The following is a 16,391-nucleotide window of genomic DNA, read 5'->3' on the forward strand; positions in this document are numbered from 1 at the left end:
GACTAGCCTAAGACATCAGCTAATTCTAATTGATAATTAATAAATAATGAAAACATGTTTCCTGATGCTCTTAAGGGAAAACCAGTCGACAAACACAAAATTATAATTTTTAATATTTAATCATCTTAACACTCAAAACACTCCAATTTTGTGTTGCGAAATAATGCAGATCACACATTTTAATACCATGGCTCTTCATTTGGAGAGAGTAGTTTAATGCTTAAGGATAAACATACATAAACAACAACTCTACAGCAGCCTTCAAAGTCTGGATTCAACAAGCAAAACAGTATATCACAGGCAACCAAACTGTACTTAACACAAACAACAGAAAATCCTCATGGGACCCACAAACCAGCTATACTGTCTCCATTTTCCGTGCCTGCTTCATATCCCTGCTTAACAGCTTACTCTCCGATGAAATGTGTAGGGCAAATGTGTCACATCTGATCTCACACTGTTCTGTGACTCTGTCTGCAGAAGGTTTGTTTTTTATTTCATAGCTCATAAAAGTTAGGGGAGGATGACTTTTCAGCTTGTTGCAGGTGCCACTGCTGCACCAGATAAAGATTTAGCCCTGCAATGAGATTGTTACTCCCTGCCACGCACACACACACACACACACACAATCACGCGCACACACCTCCCCTCCAAAACAATCCGCAGACAGAAGTGCCTGAAATGCACTGTTATTGCACTCCCTCTTTTAATAAAGGTCATATCACACCGTCAGCATGAAATGGAACATTTTATTCTGTCATGATGATGAGGGCAATAATGTTTATTATGCATTTAACACATTAATTAGGTTGTGGGGGCTTTGCTTACACCTACTGTAATGAGTTAGGCTAATTCCGTTTGGTTGCTACTGCTGTCATTGTGGTTATTGGTGCGAGTGTTGCTGATATTTTTATTTGATGCTGCTGGCTACCATTAACTGGAATACAACTCAAGACAAAGAAGTGCAGATGTTGGGCACTCAGACAGCCTTTTTTCACAGAAGGAAAAGCACACCCATGTTATCCCACTCAGAAGCTCTACCGGCAGCACTTATTAACATTCCTCGGCTACATGTGGTAACGTTTCAGTGCTGGAATTCACGCTTAATAAATTGACACAGTTGTACATTCGGATCAGCTGCATTTCAGTCTCAAAGGCTTAAGTCGATCATTCACACACAACAGCTTAACTAAGGTAAGGACCTAACGGGAAAATGTAATCCTTCCAAGAACGCAGGCCTCTTTCAGGATGCATAGTTGAATCAATAAATTAATATTTATCACCCAGAGACCTCCTCATGGTCTCAAGGTGGAGAGACAACCTTTGGCGAGATTATCCATCATTCATTTTAAACAGATGGAAAGAATTACATGACAAGAACTTTTACCCTTAAATCAAACTGGAAACTTCTCTTCTACTGTGCTGAAATCAATATTTTGTTAAACATCAGACTTGTACTTTAAGAAATTCTAGATTTGTCTCTGCTGAAGCGAAATGTTGTTGTTTTGTCCCCTCTTGACTGCTCAACACTTCATTTAGTCAATTTGCTTGTGCCCAACAGACACTAAACAAATCAATACTGGCCAAAAGCCCGCCTGAAGACGGTTGTCAATAATAATGCATAACATGTCTGTGCTGTACATAGAAAATAATAGGATATAATGAAATTATCATGCCTCATGTAAATTACCATTAGGCAATTCTTAATGTTTTTCTCTTCAGATCTAAAAATGTCAGTGCCTTGTTTTTGTCAGAGGTTTTTATGAAATTGTCATAGTTAGCAGATTTTAATTGGCAAGCACAGCCTGATAAAACATCCTCTTGTCAAAGCCCAGTTGCCTTTCTCCTGAACTCTTTTCTCTGCCTGGAGCCATGTTTGCTTGAATATCGTATGTGAAAGTGAAATTGCTAAAAACAAACAAATGTATGCTTTTTCATTTGAATGATAGTGCAACATGGTGACCAAGCAAGCTTTTATTACGCCTCCTCATATGGCAAAAATGGCAGAACTTGTGTGAGTATATGTTATGTGTGCGTTTGTGGGTATTCATGTACAGAGAGATTCTGTTGATTTACAACAAAGAAACAGGGCTTTAGGTGTATTAAGTTGCCTTTTCATTGTGAGGACATTGTCACAACAGAACAGGCAAAAAGCCTATAAATGTTATTTACGACGCAGTTATAGACTTACATACTGCAACCAGTGAGACAGAGCAATTCACAGTTAAATGCTACAATGATTATAACCTACAGGCATATAAGAACAGAAGTACACAAACATATTCCCAGGAATGGATGTGACATAGTCAACCTACAGCATGTATTCAGTATCCATCCAATAGATCTGAAACACAGTACTCTGCATGAATGTTTGCAGAATGTAAATTTGTCAAGAAATGTGTTCCAGCAGTGTTTTGTGAGCTTGTGAAGTAAACCTGATGAGTGAGTGCTATACTAACAAGAGCTGACCTGGGGGATGGTTATCTATAGGGTCTTCTCTGATTTATGCTTGTGTATGCACACTGTGAAGAGATATTGTCAGAATGATAACACACGAGTGTATGTGTTGGAAAAGTTGTGAAAAAAGGTGTAATATCTTTCAGGGTGTTTTATGGGTGTATAAATGAATGAAGCAGAGACGACTAATCGTGTTTCCAAACTATTTAGTGTAGATATTCTCATTTATATAAATTGTAGAGATATTTTTTGACAGGTGTCGAAGACAAATTGCAATTTGTACACTTTGTACTATTTAATTTGGTCAGCCCTTGGTGGTATTCTGATCTGTCTCTGGGAATTAACCTCAGAGCAACACTTTTGATCCGCTTGATATTTGGACTGGTAAAAGCAGGAGCAAGTGAAATACAGCACATTGACATTCCTCCCCCTATCCGGTAATGAAATTGCTTAGTGCTATTGCATCCTTTCAAGCATCACACTGTGCTCGCTCATGTGGATTTAATCCTGTTGAGAGAGGCTGTTGCTGAGGGCATTCGGCACAATGCCAGTTTGAAAGTAATCCATTGAGTATTAAATAAGTTGGCCTCTTGCAAGTATAAACATCTGAATTAGCTTATTGGAAATTAATAATCAAAAATTGATTTGAAATTTGAGCATTAAAATCTTGATATGCTGATTATAATTTCTTTTGTCTGCATTCTGAATTGGTTTGCATTTAATATGTGCCAATTGGCACTACTTGTGCTGCACTGTTATTTCTTTAGAAATGGACAATAGGAAACAATTAGATTTGTGCTTATTCTATGTGTAAATGTGTAAATCAAAGCTTAACTCTGTGCTAAAATATCCAAATGTTGTTCTCAGAAAATTATTTACATAATCTGTCTGCCTGGTATGTTCACAGTCAGGTTGCAGACACCAGTGATGTGCAGAATAAATTCAACTCTATAGAAATCCACAAAAGGACAAGATTTTCTTTTTCTTGCTTTCATTAAATTCTGAACATTAGAACATAATCTCAAAAGCTTATAGTGCTGTATATTTAATTGTCCTGTCCATTTAACTGAAAATGAAAAAAAAGCTAATGATATTAGGGATCAACATCTAAAGCACGGCAATACTGCAAGCTCGATTAGACTGAAAGCATGGGAGATAAGACAAAGGAAATGACATTATCACACTGGCGGAGTAGTATAATTCTCAATGTTGATACAGTAGATAACACGATCATTGGAGGATTATAACAGCTAGATTTGATGACCGTCAAATGTCCTCTACACCCCTAATGGAGTGTCACTTGTAACCAGATTTCCTTGGTTTATCTTAAAGAAGTACTGACTTCCGTATGCTTTCCCATGATTTTAAACCCCATCTAGTAATTGACCATATTACAGGTTTGGAGGGGTTATGTATGTGAAGTGATTTTTGTATACATTCACATTGATAATATGCAATTGTAAATAAATACTAAAGCTAATGCCAAGTATTTGTGCACTTGATAGCTTCCCAATTTGAGCATAATCTTGATTTATTCCAATTGTTCTTCTTAATCATCTTTTTAAAAAATGCATTAGTATGTACAGTGTATACCGTGTACATGTTAGTTTGTTTGTTTGATTTGATGAAAGATTATAATGTTTGAAGACACATTTAAATGAAGCATCAGTCCTACACTTCGTATACTGGCACAGAGCGAGAGCAGAAAGTTAAAAAACTGACAGCTAGCCTGTTAGCTTAACAGCAGCAGTTTTTTCATGCTAACAAAGTACAGGAAAATGTCATGATGGCTAGCTACAAGGTAGCTCAGCTCATCACCTGGCATGAAAAACCCTTCTTGTATGGTAGCTTTATGAAAGAGTGCCTCACTAAAGTTGCTGGGATAATATTCCCAGAGAATTCAACAACATCACTATGTCCAGAAAAACAGTTGCCCGATGAGACAAAGACCTGTCAGCCAACTTAAAACAGCCAGTGTCAGGCAAAGCTAGTGCATTTGACTTTTACTCAATTGCATGTGTGCATGTTACAAGAGCACAGATGCTACGGACACAGCCCAGCAGTTAATTTTTTTGTGGGGAGTTGACTATAACTTTTGCATCACCGATGGGGCTGCCTGATCTTAGAACTCTGAAGGGCACTGCCAATGGGTAAGGACATTTTTGAAGCTGTATCTACTGCGATGGATGACATGAAACTGCCGTGGGACAAGCTGTGTGAAGTTACAGCAGATCGGGCTCCAGCAATGACAGGCAAGCGGGATGGGATGATGTCTGTGGTGTGAAGGAAGGTTCACGACAATGAAGTTGAGGCTGTTAAAATGCACTGCATAATCCACCAAGAGGCACTCAATGCCAAGGCAGTCCAGCTCGATGATGTGATGAACGTTGTGGTGAAAACTATCAACTTAATTTGAGCACAAGCACTCAATCACAGAGAATACTAGGCTTTCCTATTTGAAGTTAATGCTGAATATGAAGACGTAATCCAGGACTCAGATGTGTGATGGCTCGGTCACAGCAGTGGTTTTATTCCCTGAGATGTGAAATTGACCAGTTTGTGAGGGAGAAAGACCTCCTCATGAACTGAGTGACCCTCTATGGTTGGCAGACCTGGCTTTTGTAGTTGATCTGACAAGCCAAGTAAACACACTGAACAAGAGCCTGCAAGGCAAAGATCAGCTCATGCCTCAACTTTACACACACCTGAAAGCTTTCCGTGTGAAGTTCCATCTCTTCGAGACACAACTACAAAACTTCAATGTGGAACACTTCCCCACACTGTTGGAACTTAAGGCTGTCTTCTCCAATGCCAGCCTTTCTACTAAAGAGGTGAAATATGTGTCAGTGATCACATCTCCTCTGACAGAATTCACTTAGCGCTTCCAAGACTTTGCTGACATTGAGAAAGACATCAAGCTCTTCACAACCCCCTCCTCCATTGATGCAGCAGAAGTCGATGAGAGTATGCAATTGGAGGTTACTGAGATCCAATTCGACGATTCTCTGAAGAGTCGACATCAGCCTCTCTCCCCCCACCAGAGTTCTATCTGAGTTTGGAAAAGGCCAGGTTTCTTCTCATGAGGTGCCACACAAGCAAATCTTTTCTCTGATGACTGGACAAAAGCCAACTGAGAACCAAGTTGACCGACAGCCATCTGTGCGACGTTCTTTGCATCTCAACAACAAGGCTTGTTCCTGTACGTGCCAGCTATTCTTCAGTCCAAGGCACAACATCACTGCTCCCATTGAGTGAACTGCTGTTCCCATCATCGGTGAGTTAAAAATGTATGACGCGGTTAGTATTTGATGTGTTGACAACCTCAGTTAATTAATAAATGTATTTAATAAAATTTAATAGAACAATATCTAACAAACAGTTACCAATTTGATGTGCTAATAAGCCCATTTACTTTATTTACATAGGCTACATAACAAGCTTATCCTGTAATACAGTTTACTTACTCCCCCCCCCTTTCTGTTTAAACATGGTTTTTCTACATTGTTTACAATTACATTACTGAACTCATGGACCACCTGCAATACCATCATGAAACATACACACACTCTGTTTCTATCATTGTGAATATTAGAACCTCTGTAACGATATATATTCTGTCTTTTTTTTGCCCCTTCAGCATCCTAAAAGACCTATTCTCAAGAATTACCTGATGGACCAGTCTGAATACTTGCAAGAAAGAGACGCTCAGGGCTGCTGGAGAGTTGTGAAGGAATTTTGGAGACTGCCTTGTCCCTTCCTTGATCTTTTCTCCTGCTCTTATTTTTTACCCAGCCTTTTATTTTGCCCTGTTTTTTGAACACCTTTTATACTGAATTTTGGTAATATTATCACTGCTTTAACCTCTTGGCACAGAAACCAATAATTGACCATTTCTGCATGTTCTGACTCTTTTAACTTTAATAGCCTGTCTACAGATTTACACACTGCATTATAATCATTAAGGTGAACACTTGGGCCATGAACTGTATTCCCTGAGAGTTGTGGAGGAATGTTGGAGACTGCCTTGATCGTTTCTCCTGTTCTTATTTTGCACCTAGTTTTTTATTTTGCACTGCTTATTGAATGAGAGTTTTAAAGAGTTTTCTTGTATTCATTTAAATTAAATTTAAGATACAGAAATGCCTACTGTAATATGTGAGGACATCGGTAAACTACTGTAATGTCAACGGTTCTCTCTCTTTACTTTACTCTTCAGTAGTGTGGTACAGTTATTTTGATAGAAAATGAATTTTTGATGGCACAGGGGTTACTGTTCTGCTCTAAAAACACAGTTTTTCTTTAAGTGTAACCGGTTGAAAATAGCTGCACTTAATATCGTTTGGTCCGTGACTCCTTATGTTTTTCTGTATGTGACCCACAGCCAAAAAAGTCACACCTGCTGCAGAGAAAGAGTGTCAAACCAATGTGTCACTGAAGACCCATAGTCTTCAGATATTTCTTCCTGTTAACACTTTTACCTGTAGTGCTGTTACTAATGGGTGTTTATAGATTATTTTTTCCATCAGTCCAATGATTATGTTAGATATATTTTTTTGGGGGGGCATTTTTGCCTTTTGCAACAAAGGTAAGAGTTGAGTTGCAGTTATGTAGCAAGCACTGTAACCATTCGGCTACCGGGGTGCTCCAGTCCAATGATCATTTTGATATGAAACTAAGCAAGCCAGATAATTTTTTGCATCTGAGAAGCTTTACTCAGCTCATTTTTGGTATGTGTACCAGATTAATGACAATTATTAAAATTAAACTAATCAGTTAATCATTTCAATATGATTTACTTGCTTTTGCAGTGTAAAATGTATGCAGTTTATACAGTGCAATGACAGAAACATGTAGTGTCCATGGCATGTATAAAATCATGTATATAACCTTAAACTGTATAAGATCATAATTTCAAATGTGAAAAGCCTGTCTATAGTTCAAGGACTACAGTGTAACTGAATAACATTATTACAACAAAGCTACAAATTTACACTACAAGCTTGCAACATCCCACAGCAGTGCACATATAAAAAGAGAAGTAAAGATTGCGGGCTCAGAGAGATTGTGTTTCTTTTGAAGTCACTCGTTCTGGTTGGGTGATGGAGCTGACAGGGTTATTTTGGGACAATGAAAATGCGGCGTGATTAATGGTTCAAAACAAAAACTCTATCCCGAGACGATGTGTGTTCAGAGGACTGTGGCTGAGGAGCTGATAGTCCATCTCAGCCGACACCTCTAAATTAGTGCTGGTATCATAAATGTATTATAGAGCTCAGCCCTTAGTTTATCACATACACTCACCACACAGAATAACACCTTAAATCAACCTAAGAGCCATGTCATTTGTGACAGTGCCTCCCATAGTTTCGACCCCACCGGTCTGATGTCATCTGATCTCGGTGGATGAAAGCCCATCTACGGGAAATTCAGAAGCACCTTAATGGCACCTTTCCGAAACACTCACCTGCAAGGATTGAGCGTAGACTGTAATTGGCACGATATATCTCACCTTATCTGTTTCTGTCTGGAATGAGGAGGTAGAGGCTCCAGGTGAGACCTTTTACTGCGGCCATGACGCAGGAGAGGTCACTGATATGTGGAGACATACCTCAAAAAATTTAAATGCATTGCAGACTGTAGCTGTAAAGCTCCCTCATCTACCATGCTGTGTCATATTTCAGCAAGGTTTGACAATGCTGGTGCTTCACAGCTCACATAAAAAGGCTCCATTTTCTTCTATCTAGCAGGGCCATTGTTGAGTGCTCTATCTCTTATGTCTGCTGTAGTCATTTTGGGTATCTCATAGTAAAGCATTGTTCATTGTCACTGGCTTAAGAGATATTAATGAATATGATTGCTCTATCCTCCACTTGTGTTTGGACTCATTGTATCTGTGTTTGACTTAAACTGGATAATTCTCAGCGCTATAATTTCCTGTGTGTCATACACTTTGAGGCACATTTGTAAAGCAAGAGCATTGTAATACAACTGAATGACTACTAAATTAAAGGTTTTTGTGACATTTTCCCTTCTAATAGTCATTATAAATTATTCAGAAGGTAACAGTCAGATCACATCGGTCATTTTGACATCTGTCTCTGTATTTTTCTTTATTTTTCCGTTTCAGATTCAGAATGCAGATGATGTTTTGATTACTCCCTTGGAAAAATTTCGGAAGGAGCAAATCGGTGCTGCGAAGGTAAGAGACCACCTACATGCACAATTAGCAACTGAACAATAGAGGATATCTCATGTGTACTGACACCCTTCGCCTCTTCTCCTCACCCCCTTCATCTCCGCTACAGTATGGAAATCACTAATTAAAGGTAAAAGGTGACACTGCTAAGAGAAGAAGCTCTCTCAGACTGATTGGAGGTATAAAAGAGGATGTCAGTTTTCAAGTTTGGTATTATAATATATTAAAACTTTGAGTTGAAAATATCAATTCTAAAGTGGCTAGTTTAGTTTATATAGTTAAAGATGGCATATTGGACTAAACAAGTATATGTCTTTGTCAGACAAATAGAGATTGATGTTATTGTCAAAAATAATTGACAATATGTACAGATCACATATTAGGTGCTAAAAAAAAAGTGCAAAGACCTTGTCACAGGTTTCGGTCTCGCAGTCTGCATGCTGTTCTTCCTTCAAAGATATTTCTGCATGATCAAACAGCAAGGTGTTTTTTTTTAACGCATTTATTACCTGATTACTATAAATTTACAATATCCAATATATTGTATTCACCATTTTTGTAATCAGATTACTGTAGTCTTGTTACATGTAATGCATTCCTCTCCAACCTATTGGACGTAGAGGATTGATAACAGTGGGGGTTCTGCCGAGTGTTGCTTGAAGGCATCCTGGTTCCACAGTGATATGTTGTTGAAACTGAAGTTGACTGCAAAGACTAGTGTGGGTTTGTTGCTACAAGCCATACTTTCATTCCCAGCCAACGCAAAGGCATAAAATGAAAGTACTGCAGCTTGTTTGTGGTCATTCCCTTGGTGAGATCACACATGAACAAGCTGGTAGAACTTGAGCCTTCACACAGATCTCCCGCTGAGTTTCAGAGTCTATTTCTAACTCCTCACTGGACTCTTTGAATCATTTGCACATCTTTACATAGCTCTAACCCCTGTGAGGGACATTGCAGCCTCAAAGTCAGACTCTCATCTTGATATATTTTACATGACTTGAAAGCCACTGGTGTGAAAAAAGTTGTCATTTTACTGTATTTCATTGGCATGCTCACAAGCCAACCTGCAGTGTGAGGGAACTATTTCTCTTCGTAGTGCTGAAGTGTGACCATCAATCACTCTCCTCTTTACTCGCCAGACTAAATAACCATTGTCGCTTCATGTCTTGGCCATCACATGTATCTACCGTAATGACATAGCACATTTTGCTTCCATCTCTTTCTCTCACTCTCCCCCTATCATAGTTCTGCAGTGTTATTGCACCGACTCTCCATGTTTATAAAATGGTTTCTTAAAAGCCACAGCCCCCGTCACTCCCACTACCTCTTATTTCCTCCGACCACTTCCTCCTAATGGCTCTCTCCTACTATAGCCCTTCCCCCGCTAAACATTAGTCCAACTAGAGTGAGATAAAAGGCAGACATCACGAGTGGCTGAACAACTTTCCACTGTTCCGAGAATCTGGAGAGATCTGCGGGCTGTCTGACCCTTCCAGTTCCTGCGCTTCATGTCTGAGAACGTCAGATGGACAAACGGGGAGCTCTTGCCTTATTTGGGTATTCTGCAAGTAATCCCGCTGAGGTTACGTACCAGTGTATCAGCTTCTTAGGCACAAGCACAACACTTCCATGGCCATAACACACTAGCAGATTGACTGCAGCACTACAGGACATATTAGGCACAGTCTGCTTCACACAAGGCTAAACCAAATGTTTTGGAATAAAACCCATCAAACTTAACACGTCAAGAAAGCCGTGAGGACTCAAACAATCGTGTATTTTGACTGGAACATGGAGCTACCATATGTACTGGCTGCCAAACCAAGATGTAGAACTGAAATTATGTCGCACTTCTTTTTTTCAGTTTCAGATACATTATTTTGAGCTAAAAGTTGTTTATCTCCCAGGCAAAGTACAATAATTTCAGAAGTGAAATAATGACTGTTCTGGTTTCAGTGTATATATGTATTGTGTTGTTGTGCCAACACAGTCAGCTCCTCTGTGCATCCACTAAATTGCTAACTGATCTCCTACAACTTGGACCTCAACCTTAGGTCTGAACCCTCACATAGACTTGCTATTCTAAGGGTTACATGTATGATTTTTTTTCACAAGCTGAGATCTATTGGAGGTAATCTGCCTTAAGGTGGGTCTACACAATTTGTGTGTATGTGTGTGATTTTTTTAAAGTCTTGAAATTTAAACAGACCCCAGGGACACTTTTTCAAGACAACACCAGGGGGTGTCTAACTCGTGGGTGGCATTCCTGCTCTCTGAAATTTTGAAAATATCATATTCCCTTCAAGGGTCTTCAACATTAGGGGCACCGTAGGGGTCCCCCCACTAGCTGAGTGTGAAAAATTAGTGCAAACAGACCCAGATGGGAGTCAGATGGCCATCGATAATTTGAGCTGTCCTCATCCTACAGAGGGTGCGCAGACATCAGATGATTCTTGGCTAGCTAGGGTCTCCAGAGGCGGAAGTGACATTTGCATTCATGCTATGAAATCCCAAAATATGCTAACCAAGACGCTGTGGAGTGCAGAGATCCGGTTAAAAGTGGTTTGGGGATATGCTCGCCAGCTGTGGGCTGTCCTAAAACTTTTCAATCATACAAATATGTGTATTTTTATAGTCTTTTATAGTCTTATGCACATGACTGTAAGCCTTTTGTTCTACATATCTGTCTTGAATTATATTGCAAAAAAAAAAAACACTGGGAAATTGGGGGTTGGGTAAAAGCAATTTTTAATCAGCTGTAGTGGAGGCAAATTATGATGATATGATCATATTGTGTTATCGTTATTGTGTGCTAGTGGTGTGCACTGATATCTTCCACAGAGTCAGTCTTAGTGGTACCAGCAGATTACGCCTGAAGGAAAAATATTCAAATCCCACTCATAGTGGCTTTAGTCAAGTATTTTTAGTCGATCAACAAATTATTTGAGCACTAAACCATTCACTGTTTATGCATCAGTGGCTCTGATCATGGTTGCCCACTGCACAACACAGCACACTTATTACAGCTTCACTGAAATCCGGCCACTTTAAACGTCAGATGATCAAGGGTGGAAGCAATGTCCTGGATATGTGCAAATTATGTCGGGTAAACAACTTTGCAGATTTTCAGTTACTATATTTTCGATTAATAAATAAGACCAAAAAAAAAAAAAAAAAAAGGCAAAACATTTCACCTAATAACAGTGAGATGACAGCACTGCAGACACAACAAAATGCATAAATAATGTAATGCAAATTAAATATATTTCTTTCCATTATTTTCATGTCTGTCCCATCATTTTCCACTGTGCCCTACCCAGTAAAGCAGAAACACCATTAAAACAATCTTTCAGAAAGTAATTACATTTTCTCCTGATCACTAGAATTTCATGAGAGAGTCAAAGTAGACCTTAAGAGGTCAGTCTTCACCTGTTTGAAGGCAACACCTTATATATCAGCTTCTTGCTTTTTGCAGAAGCGATATGTATTAAATTACATTATATACAAACAATAACATCATATCGTCCAGGACTGAATTAAAGGTAAAGGGCCTGTATGTAAGTATGGCAGGTCAGACGTATTGTTATCATGTATTATTTTGAAATAATGAATGCATAATAATTAATGCAAAAGTGGTGTAAGTCATTACCTACTGTTATAGCTGTTAATATCTTTTCACATAATAGTCAAAACTAACAATTAGTTCTTAAAGTCAACCAATCTCACTGTTAAGTAATTCAGGTATTCATGGCAGTTCTTAACCACAGAATTCATAGTTTTTGTTTTTTTTATATTTGCATACATTTTGAAGAAGAGTTTAATTCTAATAAGATTTTATCTACTGACAGCATCTGCTATACACTGGATGAACTGACACGATGGCTTGTTGTCTTACTGTATCTGGTGTTCTCTGTTCTCTGGAGCTGAAAGCGACACTGAACACAGGACTGAGTGCGCATAGCATGTCATTCCCTGTCTGTGATGACTTCCTGTCAGACTTCACCGTCTTGGGGTTTAATAAAGCAGAATTGTCGTAATAATAATCTTTAACAATAAACAGAGGACTGGCCAGCAAAGTTCACAAACTAATCCTTGCAAAGTTGGATGCAGTAACCATATAAAAGTGCTGACACTGAATAACTTCCTGCTACCTTGACCCTAATTAAGGTGGTGTGAGGGAGCCTTTATTATCAGCTACACTGACAGATGTCACAGTCCAAAACAAATAATAATCAGATACATCTTGACAAGGAGTTCCTAACTTTCAGACGATTCAAGTTCACTTTTCTCACTCATTATCTCTCAGGTTAGGAAGTTACAGCGAGGTTTAAGTTGATCCTGACAGGGAAATGCCTAAGGGATCCCTACAGGATATGGTATAGACCTGTATTTATGCTGGGCTTGTCAAAAGACTTTTTCCAGACCATAATAATAAAGAACCTTTTGAAGATTAATCTTATGAAGATACCAGCTTTCTTCCTTGCAGCTTTGCTCACATCTCAAGTATTAGTATGAGATCAGATACGAAGGAAATATCCCTGTTGTGCAGACATGAGAGAATGTACACTACACCGAACTTGTTCTCTGCTCGCTAGAAAAGTGTGTATATGTGGTGCATTTATACTTTCATTTTTATTACTTTAAATTTAATACATCAGTGTCAGATGCACTAACTAATACTGATATTTTTTAAACTAAATCTCTGTAGTCTGCCTCACCCACACTAAATACAGCCTATTTAGAAGTTTCATATCTTCAGAAGCAGATGTTTGTAATTACTTAGTGTTAATTGGCCAACTTCTTGCAGTCAGTAATGTCTCCCCAGGAAGTGGGATTTCAGGTAAAGAGGGAGACATTTTCGGCTTTGCTGCAAAGTAACTGAACTCAAGCTGAAGCCTGGTGTTCTGTCTGCCTCCCTTGTGGGAGAGAGACCAGCTCATGTGTGGTGGGGCATCAGAATAACCCAGCCATTGCTATTTAATCGCCATTCTGGACCTCTGCTCCAATTAGCTGTCTCTAATGAGCTCATAGCGATAGGTTGCAGAGTTCTCCCTTTCATGTCACTGCTCAGAGAATCCATTTAAAATGAACGTGTGGTGAAACATGCTGCATGTGATGCCTTGCAAGCCATTGATGTTTGTATTATTCCAGGGTGTCGGACAGAAGTGTAGTGTGATAGTGTGTGATATCTGGGGTTCTTTCCTCTATATACACACACAGACACATTCGACCTCCTTTGCCACTTACATCTGTTACCATGGTGATGAGAGCTTCAGAAATGATGGCCCTGAGGCTCGTTAGGGCCAGTGTCAAAACTGGCAATGTAGGGCTAGCGTCCAAATATTACTCCTGCCGTCTTCGTGCCTGCTCTCGACGTCCTTTCAATAGCAAACTGACAACACCTGATGACCAGGTGAAAAGCTGCCAGCAGTTTTTCCTCTGCACTTTCCTCCCTATGACATTATAATAGCAATCAGCATACTCACCCATATTACAGCTGGCATCAAAGCGCTCTTAACGGCAACGTGAGACTTGCCAGTTCAAAAATTCCACTACACAATCTGAATCAGAATATTCTCTTCCTGCATCTGATTTATTCATGAGGGCGAACAAAGCAATCAGATGAGGAAATCTCCCAAGTGGTATGTTCATGTGTGTTTTGTGTACCACAGAGTGTTGGGAAGTGCTTTGGCGTTATCCATTCCCAGCCAGCTGATTACTCTGGGGCGCTGGCATTAATGTGTGTCAGAAACTTCCAACTTATGTGAGCTTTAGGCAATATATCTATCCACATCTATGTCCTCTGCCACCATGTGTTGGGCTTCAAAGCCTTTTGCCTGCACTGCTCCCCCGTTCTGTAGGAGAGTCTTTGCAATTTAAATCGCTCATATTCCACTCTGATTGCACAAACATATCCAGAGGGGGAGAAGTGTGCGCTTAGCACATGGACAAACCAACACCTGGTGTTCTGCTAGGGTATCATTACAGCAGCACCAGTTTATACACGTCCTGTCTGGATCAAAACAAAGCAGGACACTTTGGGTGACTTAATCAGGCTGGCTCTGCCTCACAGATTCACTGCGGCTGTGAGTCACTCCCCACTCTTTGTAAGTGTGAAAGAGTTAGTCCAGACGTACGGAGGAGTGTTTTTTTTTTTTTTTTTTTTTTTTTTTTTGTGAGGAGTTTTCTGGCACGCTCACACCAGTCAGCAGTGCTGGGAGATTCCTGCTGTGACTGCGGGGCTCATATAAACCTAAAGCTCTTAATTTGATGTGATCCCCAGTGTGTGTGTATGTGTACATGTGTCTGCACAGTGTGAGTAGTTATTTTCCCCAGTTGTATGCTTCAGTTGTGTGTGTGTGTGCTCACCAACTAATGTCATGTCAATAGCACTCACAATGGCAGACAGTCAGCTCCCTTTTTATTCTCTAATAAAAAAACACTTGATCCTTAAGGGAAATTTATTTCCTGTCTATGTGATATCATATTTAATCATATGTTTATTTTGCTTTCCACCTGTTTATTTTCTCTTTATTTCTGAATAGCAGGCATATAAGCAATTGATTTCTCTCCCCCTCTTGAAAAGATCATTCCTGGGCCAGACATGACAAGAAAGATGGAAATAAGATGCCACTACATGAAATTATCTATTGATTTTTGTGCTCTACTTGTAATAGTTATGTAGGAGGGTTACAGTGTCTTGTGGTGAATTTCTCCAGTGTTTAACTGCTGTGGGGGTTGCTGAGGCAGAACACTGTTCTAGGTCATATCAGTAGCTAGTAGATTAGACTTGCTGAATTTCAGGGCCATGGGAATGAAAACAAACAAGCTGGATCTGGTTACAGTGGCCGTTTCCTCACACTTTCCCCGTCCCCTCTATTCTGTTCTTGACTAGCCCCTTTATGAATGTTTGCTTAGCGAGATGGGCAGTAAGTGGGCAAAGCTTGGTTTAGAGGTCAGACTTGCAGATGAGACACTTGAATTCCCTCACACAGACAGGTTCTCTCTGCTTGGGCAAGGATTGATTAAAGCCAATGAAGTGGATCTTTTTTGGGGGGGGGAGGGGGTTGTTGAAATGTAGTAGTAGTCCATATGCTATGTAGATGGGCATCTGGCATGAAGAGCCCATTTCCTGTTACTTTCTCAGAGTCTTGTGGGACGTGCTGTCTGAGTCTCGGGACTGGTAACTATAGAGTTTGACTTGTCTTTGCAGGTGGATAACAAGGAAGGAAAATGCAAACAGCATCCAGCCGGTCCTGTCTGTGACAGTGCCAAATCCATTACGCTATTGATGATTTGCAGTGTTATGAACTTGTGTCCCCAGCTCACCATGAGAATAATAACGTATATTTCTTAGAAGCCCTTTTGATATTGCACAGTCCGTTATTGACCATGTCCACATTGTCTTCTCATCATTACGCAGTCATATGCCACTTTTATGACCTGTAATAATCTATTGACAGGAATTTTAAATGGCATGTGGAAAGTGGCATGTGAAAATGTAGTTAGACTTCCACCTAGTGGCAGTCACACCACACACCCCGAGATACGGGAACACATCTCACATTTTTAGTAATGTTAAAGCCTTTTATGTGTCTTGTGAACCATTTTAGGAAGGGAAGAAGAAATTCGATAAGGAAACAGAGAAATACTATTCCACGCTTGAGAGACACCTCAACTTGTCATCCAAAAAGAAGGAAGCATATCTGCAGGAGGTAAAACCAAAACAAATTTT

At 39.6% G+C, this 16,391-nt stretch overlaps 1 protein-coding gene across 4 annotated transcripts in view; it reads left to right on the plus strand.

Moving 5' to 3' along the window:
• The window catches only part of LOC122983360 (rho GTPase-activating protein 42), a 61,522-nt gene that overhangs the window by 29,186 nt on the left and 15,945 nt on the right, over positions 1-16,391 (plus strand). For all 4 annotated transcript variants that reach the window (XM_044353057.1, XM_044353059.1, XM_044353056.1 and 1 more), the window contains exons 4-5: positions 8,585-8,656; positions 16,270-16,371. In XM_044353057.1, coding sequence (XP_044208992.1) covers positions 8,585-8,656; positions 16,270-16,371 — 174 coding nt within the window. The remainder of the gene's footprint in view (positions 1-8,584; positions 8,657-16,269; positions 16,372-16,391) is intronic.

This window comes from Thunnus albacares, chromosome 6 (assembly GCF_914725855.1).
Source record: "Thunnus albacares chromosome 6, fThuAlb1.1, whole genome shotgun sequence".
In the NCBI taxonomy this organism is placed as follows: Eukaryota; Metazoa; Chordata; class Actinopteri; order Scombriformes; family Scombridae; genus Thunnus; species Thunnus albacares.